The sequence below is a fragment of the Euprymna scolopes genome, chromosome 29 (genome assembly GCF_053919585.1).
Source record: "Euprymna scolopes isolate OS-2025 chromosome 29, ASM5391958v1, whole genome shotgun sequence".
NCBI classification, from domain to species: Eukaryota; Metazoa; Mollusca; class Cephalopoda; order Sepiida; family Sepiolidae; genus Euprymna; species Euprymna scolopes.
Window position 1 is genome coordinate 115,340,070 of NC_136510.1, and position 24,721 is coordinate 115,364,790.

Below are 24,721 nucleotides of genomic sequence, written 5' to 3' on the forward strand. Positions count from 1 at the left end.
TATTTTTTTTATTGTTTTGCAACTGTAAAGCAGCAATACCTTTTGCTATGAATCCTAATATAATGGAGATATAGCGTCTATCTATAATTAAAAAAAAATCATAATATTATTTACTTAGTGCATTTGTCGTTAATGAATCTATGTGTCTGGTATAAATCATTGATTTTCAGGTACTTTTGTTCTCTCACAGGTGGGGCAATCCATCTGACGGGATCTGAAAATCTTTTAGATTACTTTTTGTTGTACATGAGTTTAAGTTTACTATGATTCTGCTCGTCAACTGAGAAAATAGAATTTATTTTGGAATCTTGTCATTTTTCATTTGTATCACATGTCTAATCCATCACAGATTGTTAATGAGTGAAAAGTGTCTGCACACCCTTCATACTGGCTCTTGCCTTGACTTTCTCATATTTCCTCTACTTCTACCATTTGATGTTCATAATATTTTCATATGTCTTATCATTGTGCTTGGTTACTTCGATGGTGTATTTTACCAGCTTTTCACGCCATGGAGACATAAGTTAATCAAAATAACACGTCCAGAGAGGAATCGGGTCAACTGTTTGACTTCAGAGAGGAGATCAGATACAGCAAGCAAAACTTATTGAACACGTGCACCGAGAACAAAGGCAGATTAACAGGCGGCTGACTTGTAGAGAAAAGGGGAGAATGTCGGTGTGTCGACCACTTAAGTGCGAAACTCGTTTGCCTGTTTGTGAATGCATTTAAATGTGGAATAAAAACACAAAAGAAAATGTCACACTTGTTTTTTTTTTCTTCTCTCAGAATGAAGAGAAACAACTACGACAGAAAATTAGAAAATAATTTTATTAAATGGCCTTACATTTTAGGGTTAGAATTACTAAGACAAGTAAAGACTGGGCCAATCGTGTAACACACTTCACATTTTTGTTTTAATTTTCTTGCCATTCTGTTTTACTGGGGATAGGGAATTCTACCGTATGCCAGACATTCACCCACTATTTCAGTTACTCCATCAGAGAGATCGTTTGAAGTCTTCATATGAATAGAAGGCACAGATTTCATGACCACAGAGTTCTTGTGAATCAGGTTTGGAGGGCAAGTTCGAGTATCCTGTAATCAGGAAGTGATTTAGAGAATCTAATGGCACATGCCAGTTGTTCATAGAAACAATAAATTGGATTTGATTTCCGGTGAATAGATTTCAGCCTCTGGAAGTTTTAATGTAGACTCCTAATGTCGGAGAACGGACTTTCTAGTAAGGTTCTACGTCAGAATTTAAGGTTCTAAGTTTGTGTTTATGTTTTCATGGTAACTTATAATATTGGGATTGGAAAATTTGTGGAAGATGCCAGCAGAGGAGTTTTGAGCTAAGGGCAAATAGAATGGGTAAAAAAATGATCTTTGTAAAGCATTGAATAATGAACAAGAGGTTTGCTTTTTTTCTGTTGTTCTTGGCCTTCGGGCCGCGATCAAAGTGTAGCATCTGTTCCGTCAGATACTGCAAGCAAAGACCATATGTGGGGGGTACCTCACATATAAGACCTTGGTCAATGTAGGGGACACCCTTCATACCAATTGTCACTATCCAGCTTCCCTACTCCCCGGGGAGTTGGTCTCCATTTCCCCTTAACTCCTCACATTAAAAATCGGCACTGTGCCTAATTTGCTCGGTGGGGGAGCAAATAAATACCTTGGCCTTCGGGCCAAGATAAAACTGTAGTATCTGTTCCGACAGATACTGCAAGCAAAGACCAGATGTGGGGGCAACCCCACATACCTGACCTTTAACCAGCTCCCATTTCCCACCTCTCCGGAGCTGGTGCTCTTTTCCCTTCCCCCTCCCTTCACTCCTCACATTAAAAATCGGCCTTGTGCCTAATTTGCTCGGTGGGGGAGCAAATAAATACCTACTGCAAGCAAAGACCATATGTGGGGGTAACTCCACATATCAGACCTTGGTCAATATAGGGGCAACCCTTCATACCAACAGTTACTATCCAGCTCCCATTAACTACCCATCGGGAGCTGGTCGCCTTTTCCCTCCCCCTCCCATTTATTATACAAATTGTCACTATCCAGCTCCCCTACTCCCCGGGGAGTTGGTCCCCATTTCCCCTTCACTCCTCACATTAAAAATCCGCCTTGTGCCTAATTTGCTCGGTGGGAGAGTTCTCGGCCCTCGTGACAAGATCAAAGTGTAGTATCTGTTCTCTGATACATACACAGCGATAGGCAGTCGTGTTCTGGCGACACATTCTCGTGCCCGGAGAGCTTGTTGGGTAGCGTTCTGTCCGCACCCCCACTTTGTCTGTCTTTCTCTGCTCTCCCCCCTCCCCCACGGGGGGGGATCCGAGCTGATAATTTACGACCTTCCCGCGAGGGAGGGTCGGAAACACTTTCTCTCTTCCCTCCACTAACCTCCCACTCCCTCTCTCAGTTCTATCTCCCCTCTTGCCGCCTTTGGCGCCACTTCTTTTTGGCGCCAAAGTCGGCTCCCAATTTGGACGCCGACTCCACGTCACTCATTTTGGTGAATTATACAGAAGAGAGAGAGCTTTTTTCAAAAATGGACACCCCCAGCCCGGGGACCACCAATACAGATACCCCCAGCCAGGAGGCTACCACAAGAAAAACTGCTCCCCAAGAGGACGGCTCCCCAACAGGGGAAGCAAAAAGCAACGGGGCATACCGCCCGGACACGAAACCGAAGGACGCCCCCCAGAAGGGAGAAAACTCACCAGCAGCTCCCCAAGAGGGCGACTCCCCACAAAGGGGAGAAAAAACAATGTTGGACAGGGCATCCCGCTCTGACAACAAAAATCAAGAGGCAGTAGCCCCAAAGGACGATAAGAGAGACAGTGCTCCCCAGGAGGGCTACTGCCCCAAAAGGGGAGCAAATCAAGAAAACGAGGGGGCATACAGCCTAAACCTCCCCAAAACAAAAGGGGCAAAAGCTCCCAAGGACAATGCTCCCCAGGAGGCCGACTCCCCAAAAAGGGAAGTATTTCCTGGAAGAAGTATAGAGCAGGGAGAGTCGGTCCCAAAGGAAAGCGGAAAGGGAAATGCCCCTCAAAATAGCAACCCTTCCGCCAAGGAACAGCAAAAACAGTCCAACCTCACCAAAGATCCAACACCAACAAGAGGGTTGGCATGGGGGAAGACTGTAGAGAAGCAACTGTCCCCTCAAGAGTATAAAGACTTGTACTTGACCAAGTACAGACAATACATAGAGGGGGCAGAAATTAAACCAGTGCCAGGCGCTTGGGAGGCAATCGAAGACAGAGTGCTCTCCCTCATCATCTCGGATATGCCGGAAAACCGCCTCCTAGGGATGAAAAAGGAAGACATGGCAGGGCTCCTACATAAGCTAAATATCCCGGTATTATACCTGTACCAGAGGAGCTACGCCATGTGGGACATCCTCCTACCCACCAAGGAAGATGCAGAGAGACTCTCCCTCCAAGAAATAAAGCATGGGAGAGTCAAACTAACACCTGAATACCAGGGCAAGAGAAGGACTTGGGTGCAGGTATTTAATGTGCCAACCCAAATACCTGCGGAAGTATTAGGATGCCTCTTCAGCCAGTACGGTGAGGTAGAACAGGTGACCCCAATACGGTCAAAAACTGGGACTCACCTGGGCTGCTACACAATAGCAATGAGGCTGAAGAGGAAAGGTTTTCAGGCAATACCACCGCTGCTGACATACAAAGACGCCAGCATAACGGTAGTGGTGGAGGGCCGTCGTCCACACTGTTGGTTCTGCCAAAAGCAGGGCCACATGGCTAGGAGTTGCCCCCAAAGGGTAACCCCTAATCCAATAACCCAAAAGGCGGTCACATCCACTGAGACAACGCCCGCACCAAAACAGGCGGCAACAACCCCTGCAACTGCAGCACCAACCCCAGCTCCAAGGAAAACTCAAACCACCCAGGAGGCCAAGGGGGAAGAATGGAGCACGGTAGTGAGACAAAAGCGGAAACACTTAATCCCTTCTGCCACCGTCCCACCACCAGCCCAAAAATCGAGGCAGGAGCCTCTGCAAATGCAGAAACAACAACAGCCACCGCAGCCAATGCCGCGGAAACAACTGCAGCAGCAACTACTGCAACAGCAAAATCAGCAAGTGCAGCAGAAGCAGCAGCAGCAACGACACCAGCGAGAGCAGCAACAACAAAAACAGCTGCAGCAGCAAATAGAGGAGCAGACACAACCAACGGTCCCCACACCAATCGAGACGGGGATCAAGCGGAGAAAAGACTGCTCCTCTGAGGATGAATCCGCAAGTGAGAGGGAGAGGAACTCAACCTCACCTCTCCCCGGTTCATTCGAAAGAATGAAAAAGAAAAACAAAAGAAGAAAAGAGGAAGAAAAGGTGGCCCCCACTCCCTGTGAACATACACCACCCCTAACAACAAAATCCACTTCCACCCCCAAACCACACACTGCAACAACACCAGACACCGCACCAACACCAGACACCGCACTAACACCAGACACCGCACCAACACGAGACACCACACCAACACCAGACACCGCACCAACACCAACACCAGACACCGCACCAACACCAAACACTGCACCAACACCAACACCAACACCAGGCACCACACAAACACCCGTCCCCACACCAAGGCAAACTGAGCCACTACCCCAAAAAGAAAATGAAAAGAATGAACCGAGGGAGAGGAGAGACTCCTCTGCCTCTTGCAGACCAAAGGTCCTTGCCCCTGAGGAACTATGTTATGTAGACCCTCTATCTGTGGCCACAGACATTTCCCATCGGCAGAGGAAAAACTTAAAACCTCTGCTCGATTACAAACAGATAGAGGGGAAAGATGTAAATATCCCCTCAAATTTCCCGGACGCCCCACTCCTAATAACCTTTGTCAGAACTCCAGAGGCCTGCAAGACCAACTTGTGGACAAGGCTGCAGGCCGCTGAAGGGGCGTTTCCGGGAATTGAACTGGTTAAAAAAAATGACCCTTCTCTTGATGAACTGTCAAAACAATGCAAGGGAAGGGTCCCAGTGTTGGTCCATCCGTCACTCTATAGGGCCCTTAAATTGACCTACCCTTTGGATGTCGGCGGCATTGTGAGAGAAGGTCAGGACATGAAAAACCTGACCACCTTGAGCATTGCACACAACGTCGGTGTCCTTTCCCCGGCTGACTTCGGAGCTGAGTGTAACACACCTTAAGGTAGGTACCATGGCTTTGAATTTGGCTAGTCTGAATGCGAGGGGCTTGAGATCATCGGGCCGGGCGGCTCGCCTCCGGCACGACCTCTTGTCCCTGGGAGTGGATGTCGCTGCGATTCAGGAGACGCATTTCGTTTCCTCTGTGGACTGTCAGGTGCTGGCCCGAGACTTTGAGGTTTTCTCAGCATATGGCAGCCCGCGGGGGAGGGGAGTTTCCGTGCTGGTTAAACGTACCCTGTCGGCGACGGTCGACGTTGTCCATAGAGATGCAGTGGGTAGGCTGGTTGTGGCCGATGTTGCCGTAAAAGATTCTGTGTTTCGGGTGATTGCGGTTCATGCGCCCAGCACCGCTCGTGAGAGGGTCTCATTCTTCAGTCAGCTTGACGCGTTTGTAGATTGTCGGAAGCGGGTAGTGCTAATGGGGGATTGGAATTCCATCTTAGACCCCGACATAGATAAGGTAGGAGGCGGAGCTAGAGGATCGGAGAGGTGCGAGTCCAGCCTGGCTGATCTGATGGCTAGATGCGGTCTGGTCGACAGGTTTCGGGTCGAGCATCCAGGGCGGGAGATGTGGACGTGGACCAATAGTGTTTCCTCCTATCCAAATACTTATTTGGACAGGATGTTAGTTAGGAGAGGCGAAGTAGACTTCTTATCTTGTCCCACGTTCACTTGGCTAGGCCAGACGGACCATAAATTAGTTATGGCCCGGCTGAAGCTAGGAAATAGGCCTAAGTTAGCGGGGTACTGGAAGTTAAACACCTCCCTTCTGGAGAGACAAGACTTCCAAGATCAGTTAAGAGAATTGATTAAAAAGGCACTAGTGGGGGCGGTTACCGGGAGTAAGTGGTGGTTAGGTCTCAAAGCCAAGATCAGAAGCTTCTCCGTCAAGTATGCCCAGCGCCTCGCACTAGATAAGGCCAAGACGAAGAAGAAGCTAGAGCAGAAACTAGCCCAGGCTACCGGGGAGGGTGATAGGGTTAGTCAGGAACTAGCTAAGCAGGACCTTCTACGCGAGACTAGCGAGCGTTACGAAGGCCAAGTAGTTAGAGCTAGGCTTAGAAAGATAGGCAACGAAGCAGTCAATTCTGATGCAGACGTGCGCCGTGAGGTTTCTAGGCGTGGCTCGGACAAATATATTGCAAAAATCAAACATCCGAATGGACGCACCCTGGAATCGACTCGGGAGATCTGCGAGGGGTTTCGAGAACATTTCGAGGAGCGTTTTACGCAGCAGCCCGATCTTCCGGTCCTTGAGTTTAGCGACTATTTGGCCGACTCTCCCCGCCTCGAGGCGGCTAGAGCGGCTGGTTGCGAGGGCCGGGTGACGGAGCAGGAGGTCTTTACTGCGCTGAAGCAGGTCAGCTGTGACAGATCGCCAGGACTTGATGGTCTGCCATACGAACTGTACTTGAGGCTGTCGCCCATGTTTCTGCCTCTTCTGACGGATATGTTCAACCATTGGTTTGCTCAGGGATCCATCCCAGGGCAGGTGACCAAGGGAGTGATCACATTGCTGAAGAAAGGTGACGGGCATGGAGGGGAAGAGTTAGATGACTACAGGCCCATAACTCTGCTAAACACAGAGTTGAAGATTTTGGCCAAGGTCCTGTCGAATCGGCTGCAGGTTGTTATCGACGAGTTGGTTGAACCAGAACAGAACTACGCTGTGAAGGGGAGATCGATTCAGAACAACTTGCACCTGATCCGCATGATCCTAGAGGGGGGAATAGATGACGACACAGAAGCCGCGCTGATAAACTTAGATCAGTCCAAAGCTTTCGATAGGGTCGACCATCGTTTCCTGGCATCTGTCTTAGAGGCCGCCGGTTTTAAACCGGACTTTTGCAAGTGGATCTCCATAATGTATCGGCAGCCCATGGCTGTCGTGCAAGTGAACGGAAAGCGCTCGAAACCCTTTGTTATCTCTCGGTCGGTTCGTCAGGGTTGTCCGCTGTCGCCCCTGCTTTATGTCCTGGCTTTGGAGCCTCTTCTCCGCAAGCTGAGACATGGGGAGGCAAATTCGGCCCTGCGCGGAATGGCTCTGCCTGGCGGCTCAGCTGCCAAGGTATCCGCGTTCGCCGATGATGTCACGATCTTCGTGTCGGGCTCCAGAGACATTGAGGTCGTGTCGGAGGCACTCACACAGTACGAAAGAATTACAGGGGCCAAGATAAACCGCAACAAGTCGGTAGGACTGCGGTTGGGCGCATGGAGTGGCAACGCAAACCTCCCTGCGCCCTTCAGCTGGACAGATGGCCCGGTCCGGATCCTCGGCGTGTGGTTCGGACCGGGTCTCCAGCTTGACAAGAATTGGTTGGAGGTACGGTCAAAGGTGGAGGCTGCAGTCAGTTCGTGGCTTCCTAGGAAACTTTCCTTAAAGGGTAGAGCTGAGGCGTGCGCCACTTACGTCTTTCCTCTCATCCTTTACCGACTGGCCGTACTTCCCCTGCCTGCACAACACCTAAAAGCTCTCGTCGAACTCTTGTCCTCGCTCCTTTGGGACAGAGGAAGACACTGGGTGAGCAGACAGGTCTGTATTCAACGTCCGTGTGAGGGAGGCTTGGGAATGCCGGACTTGAAGTGTCATCGAGATGCTGAGAGACTGGCCTTCCTGAGCAACTATATGCAGGAGGACCAACCGTGGCACCCCGTGGTTACTGCCGCCTTCCCCGACCTCGTTCTCGACCCTTCCATCGAGAGCCGTCGCAGGCCGCGGGGAGAATCTGCCTACATGAAAGAGTGCCGAGCCGCGCTAAAACGACTACCAAGGTCCAGTGACCTTGTGACTGCTACCCGTAGGGAACTCCACAGGGATCTAGTGAGGGAGGCCGCTGACGACCCGCTATGCGCGCGTTTGGGGTGGCAGCAGAGTGAGATCCGCTCCGCGTGGAGCTGGGCGCCAGGTTCGAGTCATCTGAACAATTCGGAGTTCTCTCTGACCTGGCGATTGGCCCGAAATGCACTTCCACTCAACAACATACAATGCAGTTCTGGGTTTCTGGAGTCGCCCGATTGTCCCCGTTGTGGGACAACGGCTGTGGAAACTACGGATCACGCTTTCTTTGATTGCCGCGAACTCCGCCAGTACTGGTCGTATGTCAGTGGGGTGACGGCTCGCATCGATCCTGAGCATCCTCGCCCAATTACTGTATCCAATGTTGTGGACAACGTGAGGCCGCCGTGGGACCGGGAAAGACAAATGGTCTACGTTACGATTCTGGCCGTGGCGAGAATGGTGATTTGGACGTCGCGTCTGCAAGGTTGCCGGGGGGTGTTGTCTTTTTCTGATCAAGATCTGATCGCGTTCTTTAAACACCAACTACGGGTGAAGATCAGATGTGATAGAAGAAGGCTGCATCGCGCGGCATTTGACAGAAGATGGATACATGTGGCAAGTCTGTGTGTACGAAGAGGAGCCAAATTCGAATACGTGTTCCCCGCCTAGGTGTGGAACGCGCAGTTCTGTAAAGTTAAATTAAACAAGTAGTCTCTCAGCTAGCTGAGTGTGTGTTCCATCCCTCCCCGATTAGGAAGCCTCCAAGATCCCCATCCCCTCTTACCTGCAATTTTTGTTTTTCACCCCTTCCTCTAAATTTTACCCATCTTGGAGAAAAAGAAATACAAACTAACCTCCATCCCTTACCCACAAAATTTTCTTTTCTCCATTCACCCCCATCTAGAGGGCATCCCCACCTAGAGACTGACCCGCAGAAGCGAGGTTCCTTTTACAAACCTAGTGGAACGGGCAGTCTATCAACTAGACGGGGTTGGGAGGGTCCTACTAATCACCTTTTGTTTTTTCTTCCCCCTCCCTCGACACAAATGAATTATTGTTACCATTTTATTGTTATCTTTTTTGTTTTTACACGTCAATAAAAAATGTTTTAAAAATTGGGAGTTACTAGGACGTCCCCCAAGATGAAAGGGTGAATGCGGTATTATGGTGAAAGAAGATACTAGCTGGGAGAAACTTTTGACTTTGTTTAGTTCTGGAGCGACAAGGATGACCAACGACCCCCAAAATCCCCCCTTTTGAGTTGGCCATGTGCCTAAGTTTTTTGTTCACCGTTAATTTTACTGTATTTTTTTAACATGAATAAAAGATTTAATATCTCAAAGTGTAGTATCTGTTCTCTGATACATACACAGCGATAGTCAGTGTTGTTCTGGCGACACATTCTCGTGGCCGGCGAGCTTGTTGGGTAGCGTTCTGTCCGCACCCCCACTTTGTCTGTCTTTCTCTGCTCTCCCCCCTCCCCCACGGGGGGGGATCCGAGCTGATAATTTACGACCTTCCCGCGAGGGAGGGTCGGAAACACTTTCTCTCTTCCCTCCACTAACTTCCCACTCCCTCTCTCAGTTCTATCTCCCCTCTTGCCGCCTTTGGCGCCACTTCTTTTTGGCGCCAAAGTCGGCTCCCAATTTGGACGTCGACTCCACGTCACTCATTTTGGTGAATTATACAGGGAAGAGAGAGCTTCTTTCAAAAATAGACACCCCCAGCCCGGGGACCACCAATACCGATACCCCCAGCCAGGGGGCTACCACAAGAAAAACTGCTCCCCAAGAGGACGACTCCCCAACAGGGGAAGCAAAAAGCAACGGGGCATACCGCCCGGACACTAAACCAAAGGACGCCCCTCAGAAAGGAGAAAACTCACCAGCAGCTCCCCAAGAGGGCGACTCCCCACAAAGGGGAGGAAAAACAATGTTGGACGGGGCATCCCGTTCCGACAACAAAAATCAAGAGGCAGTAGCCCCAAAGGACGATAAGGGAGACAGTGCTCCCCAAGAGGGCGACTCCCCACAAAGGGGAGAAAGAACAATGTTGGACAGGGCATCCCGCTCTGACAACAAAAATCAAGAGGCAGTAGCCCCAAAGAACGATAAGAGAGACAGTGCTCCCCAGGAGGGCTACTGCCCCAAAAGGGGAGCAAATCAAGAAAACGAGGGGGCATACAGCCTAAACCTCCCCAAAACAAAAGGGGCAAAAGCTCCCAAAGACAATAAAGAGGACAATGCTCCCCAGGAGGCCGACTCCCCAAAAAGGGAAGTATTTCCTGGAAGAAGTATAGAGCAGGGAGAGTCGGTCCCAAAGGAAAGCGGAAAGGAAAATGCCCCTCAAAATAGCAACCCTTCCGCCAAGGAACAGCAAAAACAGTCCAACCTCACCAAAGAAACAACACCAACAAGAGGGTCGGCATGGGGGAAGACTGTAGAGAAGCAACTGTCCCCTCAAGAGTATAGAGACTTGTACTTGACCAAGTACAGACAATACATAGAGGGGGCAGAAATTAAACCAGTGCCAGGCGCTTGGGAGGCAATCGAAGACAGAGTGCTCTCCCTCATCATCTCGGATATGCCGGAAAACCGCCTCCTAGGGATGAAAAAGGAAGACATGGCAGGGCTCCTACACAAGCTAAACATCCCGGTATTATACCTGTACCAGAGGAGCTACGCCATGTGGGACATCCTCCTACCCACCAAGGAAGATGCGGAGAGACTCTCCCTACAGGAAATTAAGTATGGGAGAACAAAACTAAAGCCCGAATACCAGGGCAGGACAAGGACCCGGGTGCAGGTATTCAATGTACCTATGCAAATATCAGCAGAAATCCTGGGATCCTTCTTCACACAGTTCGGCGAGGTGGAAAAAATAACCCCAGTGCGGTCGAAAACCGGCATGCACTTGGGCAGCTACACTGTGGCCATGAGGCTAAAGAAAGAAGGCTTCCAGGCGATACCAGCACAGCTGACATTTAAGGAGGCAACTATGACAGTAGTAGTGGAGGGGCGTCGTCCGCACTGCTGGTTTTGCCAAAAACAGGGTCACATGGCCAAGAGCTGCCCTCAAAGGTCAAATCCTACTCAAGTGACACTAAAGGCGGTCCCAACCTCTGAGACAGCACCAGTGTCCAAACAGGCTGTCACAACTCCTGCAACCAGAGCACCAACCCCAGCACCGAGGAAACCCAAAACTGTGCAGGAGCCCAAAGGGGAGGAATGGATCACAGTAATGAGGCGGAAACGGAAGCCCACAATCCCATCTGCCACCGTCCCACAACCAACCCAACAACCGAGGCAGCAACAACAACAGCAGCCTCCACAACAGCCGCAGCAACAGCCATGGCAGCAGACACAGCAGCAGCAGCCAAACCAGCCGTTGAACCAGCCGCAGCAACAACATCAGCTGCCGCGGCCAATTCCACAACCAATGCCACGAAAACAGCAGCAACAACAAAAACAGCAGCAGCAGCAACAGCCAGAACAGCAGCAACAAAAACGGCTGCAGCAACCAGAAAAGCAACAGCATCAACCGGAGAAACAACAATTAGAGGAGCAGCAACAACCAACGGTCCCCACACCAATTGAGACGGGGATCAAGCGAAGAAAACACTGCTCCTCTGAGGATGAATCTGCTAGTGAGAGGGAGAGGAACTCAACCTCACCACTCCCCGGTTCACTCAAAAGAATAAAAAAGAAAAGGAAAGGGGAAGAAAAGGCAGCCCCCACTCCCTGTGAGCATACACCACCTCTAACAACAACACAACCCACTTCCACCCCCATACCACATACTGCACCAACACTAGACACCGCACTAACACCAACACCAACATCAGACACCGCACCAACACCAACACCAACATCAGACACCGCACCAACACCAGACACTGCACCAACACCAGACACTGCACCAACACCAGACACTGCACCAACACCAACACCAGACACCACACCAACACCAACACCAGACATCACACCAACACCAGACACCGCACCAACACCAACACCAGACACCACACAGACACTCGTCCCCACACCAATGCAAATTGAGCCGCCATCCCAGAAAGAAAAGAATGAACCCGGGAGGGGGAGAGACCCTTCAGATTCTCCCACTTACGGACTCACTCCAACAGGGACTCTCGCCCTCGAAACGAGAGAGGAACTTTGTTCTGTAGACCCCCTGTCTGTGGCAATGGGCGTACCACACCGGCAGAGAAAAAATTTAAAACCTCTGCTGGACTGCCAACAGATAGGGGGAAAAGACGTTAATGTCCCCTCTAATTTCCCGGACGCCCCACGGCTAACAACTTTCGTCAGGCTTCCTGAGGCCTGCAAAACCAACGTGTGGACAATGCTGGAAGCCGCTGAAGGGGCTGGTCCGGGAATTGAACTGATTAGGAAAAATGACCCTTCCCTTGAGGAACTCGCAAAACAATGCAAGGGAAGGGTCCCAGTGTTGGTCCATCCGTCACTCTATAGGGCCCTTAAATTGACTTACCCTTTGGATGTCGGCGGCATTGTGAGAGAAGGTCAGGACATGAAAAACCTGACCACCTTGAGCATTGCACACAACGTCGGTGTCCTTTCCCCGGCTGACTTCGGAGCTGAGTGTAACACACCTTAAGGTAGGTACCATGGCTTTGAATTTGGCTAGTCTGAATGCGAGGGGCTTGAGATCATCGGGCCGGGCGGCTCGCCTCCGGCACGACCTCTTGTCCCTGGGAGTGGATGTCGCTGCGATTCAGGAGACGCATTTCGTTTCCTCTGTGGACTGTCAGGTGCTGGCCCGAGACTTTGAGGTTTTCTCAGCATATGGCAGCCCGCGGGGGAAGGGAGTTTCCGTGCTGGTTAAACGTACCCTGTCGGCGACGGTCGACGTTGTCCATAGAGATGCAGTGGGTAGGCTGGTTGTGGCCGATGTTGCCGTAAAAGATTCTGTGTTTCGGGTGATTGCGGTTCATGCGCCCAGCACCGCTCGTGAGAGGGTCTCATTCTTCAGTCAGCTTGACGCGTTTGTAGATTGTCGGAAGCGGGTAGTGCTAATGGGGGATTGGAATTCCATCTTAGACCCCGACATAGATAAGGTAGGAGGCGGAGCTAGAGGATCGGAGAGGTGCGAGTCCAGCCTGGCTGATCTGATGGCTAGATGCGGTCTGGTCGACAGGTTTCGGGTCGAGCATCCAGGGCGGGAGATGTGGACGTGGACCAATAGTGTTTCCTCCTATCCAAATACTTATTTGGACAGGATGTTAGTTAGGAGAGGCGAAGTAGACTTCTTATCTTGTCCCACGTTCACTTGGCTAGGCCAGACGGACCATAAATTAGTTATGGCCCGGCTGAAGCTAGGAAATAGGCCTAAGTTAGCGGGGTACTGGAAGTTAAACACCTCCCTTCTGGAGATACAAGACTTCCAAGATCAGTTAAGAGAATTGATTAAAAAGGCACTAGTGGGGGCGGTTACCGGGAGTAAGTGGTGGTTAGGTCTCAAAGCCAAGATCAGAAGCTTCTCCGTCAAGTATGCCCAGCGCCTCGCACTAGATAAGGCCAAGACGAAGAAGAAGCTAGAGCAGAAACTAGCCCAGGCTACGGGGGAGGGTGATAGGGTTAGTCAGGAACTAGCTAAGCAGGACCTTCTACGCGAGACTAGCAAGCGTTACGAAGGCCAAGTAGTTAGAGCTAGGCTTAGAAAGATAGGCAACGAAGCAGTCAATTCTGATGCAGACGTGCGCCGTGAGGTTTCTAGGCGTGGCTCGGACAAATACATTGCAAAAATCAAACATCCGAATGGACGCACCCTGGAATCGACTCGGGAGATCTGCGAGGGGTTTCGAGAACATTTCGAGGAGCGTTTTACGCAGCAGCCCGATCTTCCGGTCCTTGAGTTTAGCGACTATTTGGCCGACTCTCCCCGCCTCGAGGCGGCTAGAGCGGCTAGTTGCGAGGGCCGGGTGACGGAGTGGGAGGTCTTTACTGCGCTGAAGCAGGTCAGCTGTGACAGATCGCCAGGACTTGATGGTCTGCCATACGAACTGTACTTGAGGCTGTCGCCCATGTTTCTGCCTCTTCTGACGGATATGTTCAACCATTGGTTTGCTCAGGGATCCATCCCAGGGCAGGTGACCAAGGGAGTGATCACATTGCTGAAGAAAGGTGACGGGCATGGAGGGGAAGAGTTAGACGACTACAGGCCCATAACTCTGCTAAACACAGAGTTGAAGATTTTGGCCAAGGTCCTGTCGAATCGGCTGCAGGTTGTTATCGACGAGTTGGTTGAACCGGAACAGAACTACGCTGTGAAGGGGAGATCGATTCAGAACAACTTGCACCTGATCCGCATGATCCTAGAGGGGGGAATAGATGACGACACGGAAGCCGCGCTGATAAACTTAGATCAGTCCAAAGCTTTCGATAGGGTCGACCATCGTTTCCTGGCATCTGTCTTAGAGGCCGCCGGTTTTAAACCGGACTTTTGCAAGTGGATCTCCATAATGTATCGACAGCCCATGGCTGTCGTGCAAGTGAACGGAAAGCGCTCGAAACCCTTTGTTATCTCTCGGTCGGTTCGTCAGGGTTGTCCGCTGTCGCCCCTGCTTTATGTCCTGGCTTTGGAGCCTCTTCTCCGCAAGCTGAGACATGGGGAGGCAAATTCGGCCCTGCGCGGAATGGCTCTGCCTGGCGGCTCAGCTGCTAAGGTATCCGCGTTCGCCGATGATGTCACGATCTTCGTGTCGGGCTTCAGAGACATTGAGGTCGTGTCGGAGGCACTCACACAGTACGAAAGAATTACAGGGGCCAAGATAAACCGCAACAAGTCGGTAGGACTGCGGTTGGGCGCATGGAGTGGCAACGCAAACCTCCCTGCGCCCTTCAGCTGGACAGATGGCCCGGTCCGGATCCTCGGCGTGTGGTTCGGACCGGGTCTCCAGCTTGACAAGAATTGGTTGGAGGTACGGTCAAAGGTGGAGGCTGCAGTCAATTCGTGGCTTCCTAGGAAACTTTCCTTAAAGGGTAGAGCTGAGGCGTGCGCCACTTACGTCTTTCCTCTCATCCTTTACCGACTGGCCGTACTTCCCCTGCCTGCACAACACCTAAAAGCTCTTGTCGAACTCTTGTCCTCGCTCCTTTGGGACAGAGGAAGACACTGGGTGAGCAGACAGGTCTGTATTCAACGTCCGTGTGAGGGAGGCTTGGGAATGCCGGACTTGAAGTGTCATCGAGATGCTGAGAGGCTGGCCTTCCTGAGCCACTATATGCAGGAGGACCAACCGTGGCACCCCGTGGTTACTGCCGCCTTCCCCGACCTCGTTCTTGACCCTTCCATCGAGAGCCGTCGCAGGCCGCGGGGAGAATCTGCCTACATGAAAGAGTGCCGAGCCGCGCTAAAACGACTACCAAGGTCCAGTGACCTTGTGACTGCTACCCGTAGGGAACTCCACAGGGATCTAGTGAAGGAGGCCGCTGACGACCCGCTATGCGCGCGTTTGGGGTGGCAGCAGAGTGAGATCCGCTCCGCGTGGAGCTGGGCGCCAGGTTCGAGTCATCTGAACAATTCGGAGTTCTCTCTGACCTGGCGATTGGCCCGAAATGCACTTCCACTCAACAACATACAATGCAGTTCTGGGTTTCTGGAGTCGCCTGATTGTCCCCGTTGTGGGACAACGGCTGTGGAAACTACGGATCACGCTTTCTTCGATTGCCGCGAACTCCGCCAGTACTGGTCGTATGTCAGTGGGGTGACGGCTCGCATCGATCCTGAGCATCCTCGCCCAATTACTGTATCCAATGTTGTGGACAACGTGAGGCCGCCGTGGGACCGAGAAAGACAAATGGTCTACGTTACGATTCTGGCCGTGGCGAGAATGGTGATTTGGACGTCGCGTCTGCAAGGTTGCCGGGGGGTGTTGTCTTTTTCTGATCAAGATCTGATCGCGTTCTTTAAACACCAACTACGGGTGAAGATCAGATGTGATAGAAGAAGGCTGCATCGCGCGGCATTTGACAGAAGATGGATACATGTGGCAAGTCTGTGTGTACGAAGAGGAGCCAAATTTGAATACGTGTTCCCCGCCTAGGTGTGGAACGCGCAGTTCTGTAAAGTTAAATTAAACAAGTAGTCTCTCAGCTAGCTGAGTGTGTGTTCCATCCCTCCCCGATTAGGAAGCCTCCAAGATCCCCATCCCCTCTTACCTGCAATTTTTGTTTTCACCCCTTCCTCTAAATTTTACCCATCTTGGAGAAAAAGAAATACAAACTAACCTCCATCCCTTACCCACAAAATTTTCTTTTCTCCATTCACCCCCATCTAGAGGGCATCCCCACCTAAAGACTGACCCGCAGAAGCGAGGTTCCTTTTACAAACCTAGTGGAACGGGCAGTCTATCAACTAGACGGGGTTGGGAGGGTCCTACTAATCACCTTTTGGTTTTTTTTTTTTTTTTTTTTTTTTTTTCTTCCCCCTCCCTCGACACAAATGAATTATTGTTACCATTTTATTGTTATCTTTTTTGTTTTTACACGTCAATAAAAAATGTTTTAAAAAATTGGGAGTTACTAGGACGTCCCCCAATATGAAAGGGTGAATGCGGTATTATGGTGAAAGAAGATACTAGCTGGGAGAAACTTTTGACTTTGTTTAGTTCTGGAGTGACAAGGATGACCAACGTCCCCCAAAATCCCCCCTTTTGAGTTGGCCATGTGCCTAAGTTTTTTGTTCATCGTTGATTTTTTTTCTGTATTTTTTTAACATGAATAAAAGATTTAATATCTCAAAGTGTAGTATCTGTTCTGCAGATGCTGCACTTAAGATAATTTGTACCAGTCAGTGGAGGGAAACCCTCTATACTAGGACAATTATTATTTTTGGTAACCAGAGTGCCCCTTTTTGCCTACTTTTAGGGGAGCTGGTTTTTACCCCATATTATATATAGTGCCTAATTTGCTTTGGTGGGGAAGCAAATAAATACAATAAAGAATAGTACCACTAATATGACATCGAGATGCTTCACCAGAAACTACTGCATGACTCAGACTCCATTCACCAAATAGCAATACAGCAGCCTCGCTTTATTTTGCACATACTGATAGGAGATCTTCATTAAGAGTTATTCCAACGTTCAGGTCCCTGGACTGTTATGCAAATAACATCAGCCCAGGTAAAACGTTTACTTCCAGCACTCTTATTAGTGACATAGCAAAAAGAATAGAAAGAAAAATTACCCAAGTCATTTCTAGTTACTGTTCATTCAGAAAGAAGACCCGGTTGGAATACCAACCAAAAAAGCTAATTGAACAGAAACACTGTGAAGTGTATTCTTAGTGTTTATGACGGTACTATTTTGACACTAGAACTTGTGTCTTTTATGATCTTTGTTACTATTTTTTCCAATATTCGATTGGCTTTTAGTATTAGTAGTATGACTTCAACATGGATGTCTTCAAGTCCAACATAAACAAATTCCTGATGAACCGCCCCCCCCAAGTAATGACACTTTATCAAATCTCCAATACTAATGAATACTGCAACACTATCCCATTGATTACTGTACACAAAATAACCCTTATCCCCGAGTGGCTTCTGGGCCTTGATAAGTGGTGACCTTCATGTAAAAAAAAAAGTATGCACAAAAATATTCAAATTCTGTGCCATGTCCTGAAATGATTGGTTATCGAACTCCCTGGCGTTATCGATTAGGATATATGCTGAAGTGTCCAAATATGCTGTCCAGTGTTTAAATATAGCACTGATAGTGTCAAATCTTTCTTAAGTAGGAATCTTGATGCTAACACTCTATCTGGTAATATGGTCAAACAAGTGCAGTAATTTGTTGCCATTGGTTTCTTTAATATCCAAGTCAAAAGTTTCATTAAAATATGATTCTAATGGGACTCCAGCAGTGTGTTTAGGTTTGGTCTCTCTGTAGGGAATGCAAACTTCACAGGAAATTGGAAATTAGAGTTTGGATTTTAGAAGTGCTTGCAACATTTTTATGAATTCACTTATTCACTTATTCTTGCATTTTTAACTAAATCACTTAATTTCTTGCTACTAACATGATTAACTTGTCGATGTAACTTTGTTAACATTTAAATTTTTATTCTTTTGTTCTTAAATGAGATTTCTTTAATGAAAAGTATGTATTTCAACTTACCTCTGTCCAGTAGATGTTTAGTCATAGGCATGTGATCAAGAGTCTGCTTAGTGCTGCTACTGATTTCGATATCTGCGATGACACATGCTAGGATAACGTCATAGAGTTCGGCTTATTTCTATCGCTGAATTTAACTATGCACCATTTTGTATCGTAAAACATAGCAGAAGCTTCCCACTAAATATTTTTTTATCAGATTCACCTCAAACGAGGCAAATTGCTACTAAGACGTAAAGTCTAAAAACGATTAAAATACACATCGGAAAACTTTTTTATTAACAATCAAAACAAAATTTTTAATATTAAATGTTTACATTAAAAATGTAGTAAGTTTTGTAAAGAAATTATAATACAAAATTTTTGCACTAAAATTCATATTTAAATATCACAGAAAGAAGGCAGCAATACTTAATAAAGTGCATAAGTTGTAATTAAGGAAAACGAGAATCACATCATTTTTAGGCGTGTAAGAAATTTCGTGAAAAATAGTGAATAATTCCACCCCATCTTTCCAAGCTCAAAAAATGTAATTCAAGTCCTAATTATTTTTTCGATTAAAGAAGCAAGGATCAAGGTTTCATTAAAAAAAAAAATTTTTTAAATAAAAAAAACGTGTTTTTTTTGTTTTTTTTTTAAGGTTTTAAACTTCGGACTTTACAGGTAAACTTCTAAAAAACACTACTTTTTTTGTTTTAAATTTGAATATATTATTTATTGACCTTTTCTCTTCAATTTGTGATATATAACACTTTGGTGAGTAAATTAATTATTTACTTTTTAATAGACATTTCAAAATGGGAGGCGTGAATTATTCGACCACCCCCTGTCTTTCCAAGCTTATAATTACTCGAAAAATGTAATTCAAGCCCTAATCTTTTTTTTTTTTTTCAATTAAATTCAATTTTCAATTAAAGGAGCAAGGTTTCATAAAAAAAAAGAAAAAACAAATAACGTGGTTTAAAAAAAAAGGTTTAAAACTTCGAACTTTACAGGTAAATTTCTAAAAAACACTACTTTTTTTTGTTTCTCTTCAATTTGTGATATATAAAGCTTTGGTGAGTAAATTAATTATTTACTTTTTAATAGACACTTGAAAATGGGGGGGGGGGCGTGAATTTAAAAAAAAAACGTTTGTCTAAAATATTGTATTCGGTTTATTGGAAAGAGCATAAAATTTCACATTGACCCTGAAAATATCGTAAAAATAGAATCAATAGAAAAATTTTGATAGATTTTTAAAGTTTAAAAATTGAAAAATATTGAGTTCGTAAAATTCATTACTGTTTTTTAAAAGATAAAAAAAATATTTCTATTATTTTTAAAACAACTTTAATAGTTTATTTTGGAAGTATAATCCATAAAGAAAATAAACAACCCACTTTTAAAAGAGAAATTACGAGTTTTTTATATTTTATTCGTAGTTTCGTGTTAGGGGTGTCAAAAATTCCTACAAAAATTCTGATACACCTACATCATTTTTTATTTGTAAATAATTAAATATGATGAAAGAATTTTATGCTTTTTATACCAAACGAAACTAATGCTAATAACTGAATGGTTTAATAATGATTATCTTCAACATTTTTATTCTGTTTCATGTGGTTAACTTTTTTAGGTTATCAACAGCAAATGTCACCATTTTATTTATAATCTTATCTGGCTTAATAAAAAAGAAAGAATAAGCAAACAAAATTATATTTAGTAGAAAAAATGGTTAGCCTAATCCAAGTATCTATTTGTCAGATGCATTACTATTTAGGTACAACTTTGAAAGTCCGACTGACTTAATTTTACTTATTAAAAATCCAAACTTTAAACTAAAACTTAGATTTAAATATTGCATAAAATATACAATAAAACTAAAAGCTAAGAAAAATCTTTTTTTTTTTAAATAAACCCTTTTACTTTACTTAAATAAAACAATATTAAATCAACTCAGCATGACCATAATAAAGATTAATTTACGATTTCTTATGTTTTGTTTTTTAAATTAAAACGTGATTTGACATATCGACTACTTAATAAAATATATTTGTTATAAAATGTTGTAATTTTACTAAACTAAAACTAAAGTTCAAAAGTCATTTTCACATTTCACCGTTATCTAATTCAATTTTGTAAATGGTTGCCATTTTTGCATTTCTTTTTTTTTTATTATTTCCTTATTTAAATACTAGTGTTCGGACGATTAAGCAGAATCGAGAATAAAAAAATCAGAACATTTGTGGGTATTGGAAAAAATTGTGCATAATTTCCAACGACAAAAACGATTCTTTTCATGTCTAATTTTTTGTTTCGATTAGTAAACTTTTCATTACTGGTAATACTAATAAAATCATAAATAAAAGTTGACAAGAAAGTTATCGCGGGTTTTAACATTTAAATTCAAATGAACATATCTCGGTTCAAACAAAAATGTACTGATCGAAATAAGCACCATCAGAATAATACAACGCTAACGTAAAGCAAGTGTATTTAGGCCAGTAACATAAAAAGCTTGCGTTCTAGTGGCGATGACGTTGCTGAAAGCGCTTTTGATATTGCATAGGTTTTTGAAGCATTGAGACGACCACTACGCTCATTATCTACAAGACTCTCGTTGCCGCCACAAAATTTCTTAAACCACCATTGTGCTGTGCGTTTAGTAGTGGTTCCTGGGCCAAACGCTTTGTTTATATCGCGAGCTGTTTCAGCAGCTTTTTGGCCTAGCTTGAATTTTAAGAGAGTTGTGCAAAGTTGCTTTTTTCCGTCTTGTATTCAACGTTCTGAAAAAAAAGCATGATTGTTTTAAAACGATGGTAATTTAAATGATTAGATACAGCGAAAAACTCTCTTTAAAATGATGTATAAAGTCAAGGTATTATAACAAAAACTTATTTGAAAATGCACAATTTGAAATCAAAATTTAAAATTCTGCAAGAATTTTCTTTCTCAACCTAATATTTATTGATTTTGAACTACCAGTTAAACTAAAACGAATAGACCTCACCATAAGTGTATTATTTACGTGCACGTATTACATAGGCTTTTATGGTAATTTGAAAAAAATAAAAACCAATCCTACACTTAATATTTAGATGTTTCTAACAAATCGGAATTGGTAATGGCATCGGAATCGGGGAAAATATTGGCCTCGTTCCATCACTATGATATACTTATTTCATTTTTATCAAATAATCTTTTTTCGTTTCAATAATCAATTTTTTAAATTATTTTATCGAATTTATTTGTGTATTTTGTTTCTAATGATGTTTTCCTCATTATATTTTACAGACATGAAAAGTATTATTTAGTAATTTCCAGAATCCTTTCTTTTTTGAAAGAACTTGGTGAGCAGAAGTTAATGATAACTTGGTTGAAATTGCTTGCTGATCTAATTCAGAAAAAACTTTTAGATGAAAATGCGAAAACCAGCTTCAATTCTTATTGGATCAAAACTTTGGACAAGAAAGATTTTGATGACGTCAAAGGATATATAAGAAAAATGAATGAAAACTAATCAAATTTTGTCTCTCTCTATCTCTTTCTCTATCTTTATCTCTATCTATAGGATTGTCTGTTTGTTTCACACATACAGATAAAATAGTTGTGATAATTTAGTTTAAGTTAGATTAAAATAAAACTTTGCATCTCACAGGCAAATTTTCATTTGTCATTGCTGTACCATGTTATTCACAATATAATAACCTTCTTCTTATTTAAAAACTAGCAGTACCCGCTACCCAGTCTTGCTCAGTGGAAGCGTATTCCCCTCGATAAAAATTATAGTACGGTTTGTTGTTGTTGTTGTTGTTGTTGCTGCTGCTGCTACTGCTGCTGCTAAACGGCTTTGAAAAAATTTTAAATTTAAAGTAAGTTTGTTGTTGATAGTGGTATTGTTGCAGCCCAACCCCCAACCTTCTCATGTTACGAATGTCTTTCAGAATAGACACCCCCAACTCCTCATGATAAGAACTGCTATCTGAAGGCCAAGAACGGGTGGAAAGAGGTGGTGTAGTAAGGATATCGAGCAACTCCTAGCCAGTGTTACCAACTAAGATTTTATAAACCCGCAAGATCAGGGAAAATAAATCTCCAGAAAATCGCAAGATTTTTAACTTTTGTCGTCTGTAATTTTCAAAAAGCGCTAATTCACACACACACACACACACACACACACACACACACACACACACACACACACACACACACACACACACACACACACACACACACACACACACAAAATAAATAAATATAATAATCTCCAAAAAAGAAAAAGACCATATTTGAACTTTGTAACATACATAAAAAGATTATGAATATAGTATAGAAAAAAATGTTCCATGAACGCAATAAACTTAAACTTAAAAAAGTAGATGAAATCATAAACGTTGAAAAAATGAGTAAAAATAAGTAAAATTATGAATGTTGGCTCTTTAGGAACAACACAGTCATTTGGTAAAATATAGAATAGTTAACATTCGAGAAAGTGTTAACAATAACAAAAATCAACAAATACCTGATATCAATTTCTGTTATTAATAGTTGTCTTTTAACTATTGTGTACTTCATCTCTTGAAAAATTCTATAAAAAAATCTATGAATACCACTAACTCTAAATTTGGGAGTGCAACGCGAAGTTAGGGTTAGTGGTAGAATAAGTCATTGGTTTCCAACTTTTGGGGAATTAAGCCTCCTTACGCGTTAAGCATTGATTTTTTTGTTTTTTTTAATCAGTGTGTAAAACCCAACATTGAACAACATAATATGTAATTAAAAACAAATTGTTTTAGCACAGTAAGGTATATAAGTTGGTAGATAATTAAATTCTATTGTATAATTTTTTTAATTTTTTTTTTTTTTTTTGCTGTTGATTCTTGCTTTTTACAATTTTCGGCTGTTAAGTTTTCTGCATTTTAACTAAGTGAATAATTAAATCTAAATTAAAGGTGGGTGATTAGATCGTATTTTAAACTACAGAGGCTGACCCCCCCCCCAATAAAATGTATTTTGAAAAGTCGATTTTTTAGCAAGTTAAAGAATGGTAAGGCAAAAAGATTAGGGGAAAAACAAAACATATAATTAGTAAGTAATTGTTAACAAAGGCAGTAAAGAAAGTTACTCCGTGTATTTAAAAAAAAGAAAAAAAACGTAAAATAAAACGGAAGGTATAAAAATGTAAATAAACCCCCTAAAATAAACCAAACTGTTGGATTACGATAATATAATTATATGTATGTATCGGTAATGGAGGACATTAAGTTGTGTAGCGTTTGTTAATTAAAGGAAATATTTTCATTCTAATGATCCATAAATAGGGGAATGGCTTGTGTCAGCCAATCAGAATGTGAGGAACAAATATGGGGAGACATTAGTATTTTTAGTATAGAAGAACGGAAGATAAATGCTATGTCAAATATTAAATAGATCAGTTACATAAGAAGATGTCTAAATTTAAGTCCCCTGTGAGTATAAATACGCGGTGTAAGTGGGTGATGGTGGGAGTACTTGGCGAATATGGGGGAAAATTGGAACTACTTCTTCTGTCGGTTATGACGATGATGATGATGTCGCTCCTAGGAGTAAATCTAATGTTTTAATATTACGAATTAATGTGTCTAAAATGTCGTTCTATAGTTAAATAAGGTAATGGATAATAGTGTAAACATAATAAATTTGTATTTGCCATCTGCTGTTGTAAACCTACGGTGTTTTGGTGCAGAGGTAAAAAAACTGCGTCTCTTTTATTATATATATATATATATATATATATATATATATATATATATATATATATATATATAAGGATTTACTTAGCTTAGTCAAGCCAACTGAAGCATTTTTAAATTATTATATAAAGATAACAATAAGTATTTTAAATTGAAGAATTACATAGGTGTCTAGCTTAAATTTATAAGTTGCAAACATATAAAAATGAAAACTGAAATAAGTTCCCTGTATCCCAGATAACGCCAAGTAAATGAAGCTAATAGATTATAAATAAGTTTCATTTACATTTTCCATATGAAAACAGAGTTTCTTAAAAATCTAATCCATATGCACTGTTTTTATTCAATGTCACTGCTGCTTTAAAATCTAGTTGCTTTAATGAGAAGTGACAAATTATCTATGCAATATTTTAATCTACTTGTGTTATTCATCATGCTCTTTCTATTAAAAGGCTTCTTGTACTTTATGGATTTTTGATACTGATATGTCCTAGAAAGAGATATAATTGTTTGAAGTAGTTGAGTACTTGGCTATAGTAATCGCACATACAGTTTAATAAATTGCCATAATGAACGGGTGTTCATGACCATAGCTGGCATTATGCTTAAGCATTGATTTTGGTATACCTTTCAATGTCTCCCTCAGTCAGCAATATCTACTTGTATTTATGGGTTACACCAGTCAATAATATTCTTGTGAGGAGACACCAGGATGTCTTCATATTCATTAAATCAGGTACAGAAAAAACTCGAAAAATAGGTTAATGAAGTGGATGTGTTTTCAGTTGAATGATGAAGAATACTATGAGGGGATTGAAAATAATGATTGGAATGAATAAAATTTGATTACCCACAGGGACGGTTTATGACACATCTTTGTTGACAGA

General features: G+C 44.0%; 1 protein-coding gene across 8 annotated transcripts in view; it reads left to right on the forward strand.

The window, feature by feature from the left end:
- Positions 1-22,333, forward strand: part of LOC145252842 (opioid growth factor receptor-like protein 1) — a 109,353-nt gene extending 87,020 nt beyond the window's left edge. For 5 of the 8 annotated variants that reach the window (XM_080112830.1, XM_080112829.1, XM_080112831.1 and 2 more), the window contains one exon: positions 21,397-22,333. In XM_080112830.1, coding sequence (XP_079968956.1) covers positions 21,397-21,622 — 226 coding nt within the window. In that variant the 3' untranslated portion in view covers positions 21,623-22,333. Of the gene's footprint in view, positions 1-500; positions 759-21,396 lie in introns of those variants that run through there. The other 3 variants (XM_080112836.1, XM_080112835.1, XM_080112833.1) reach the window with 1 other exon arrangement.
- Positions 22,334-24,721: the final 2,388 nt, after the last annotated feature.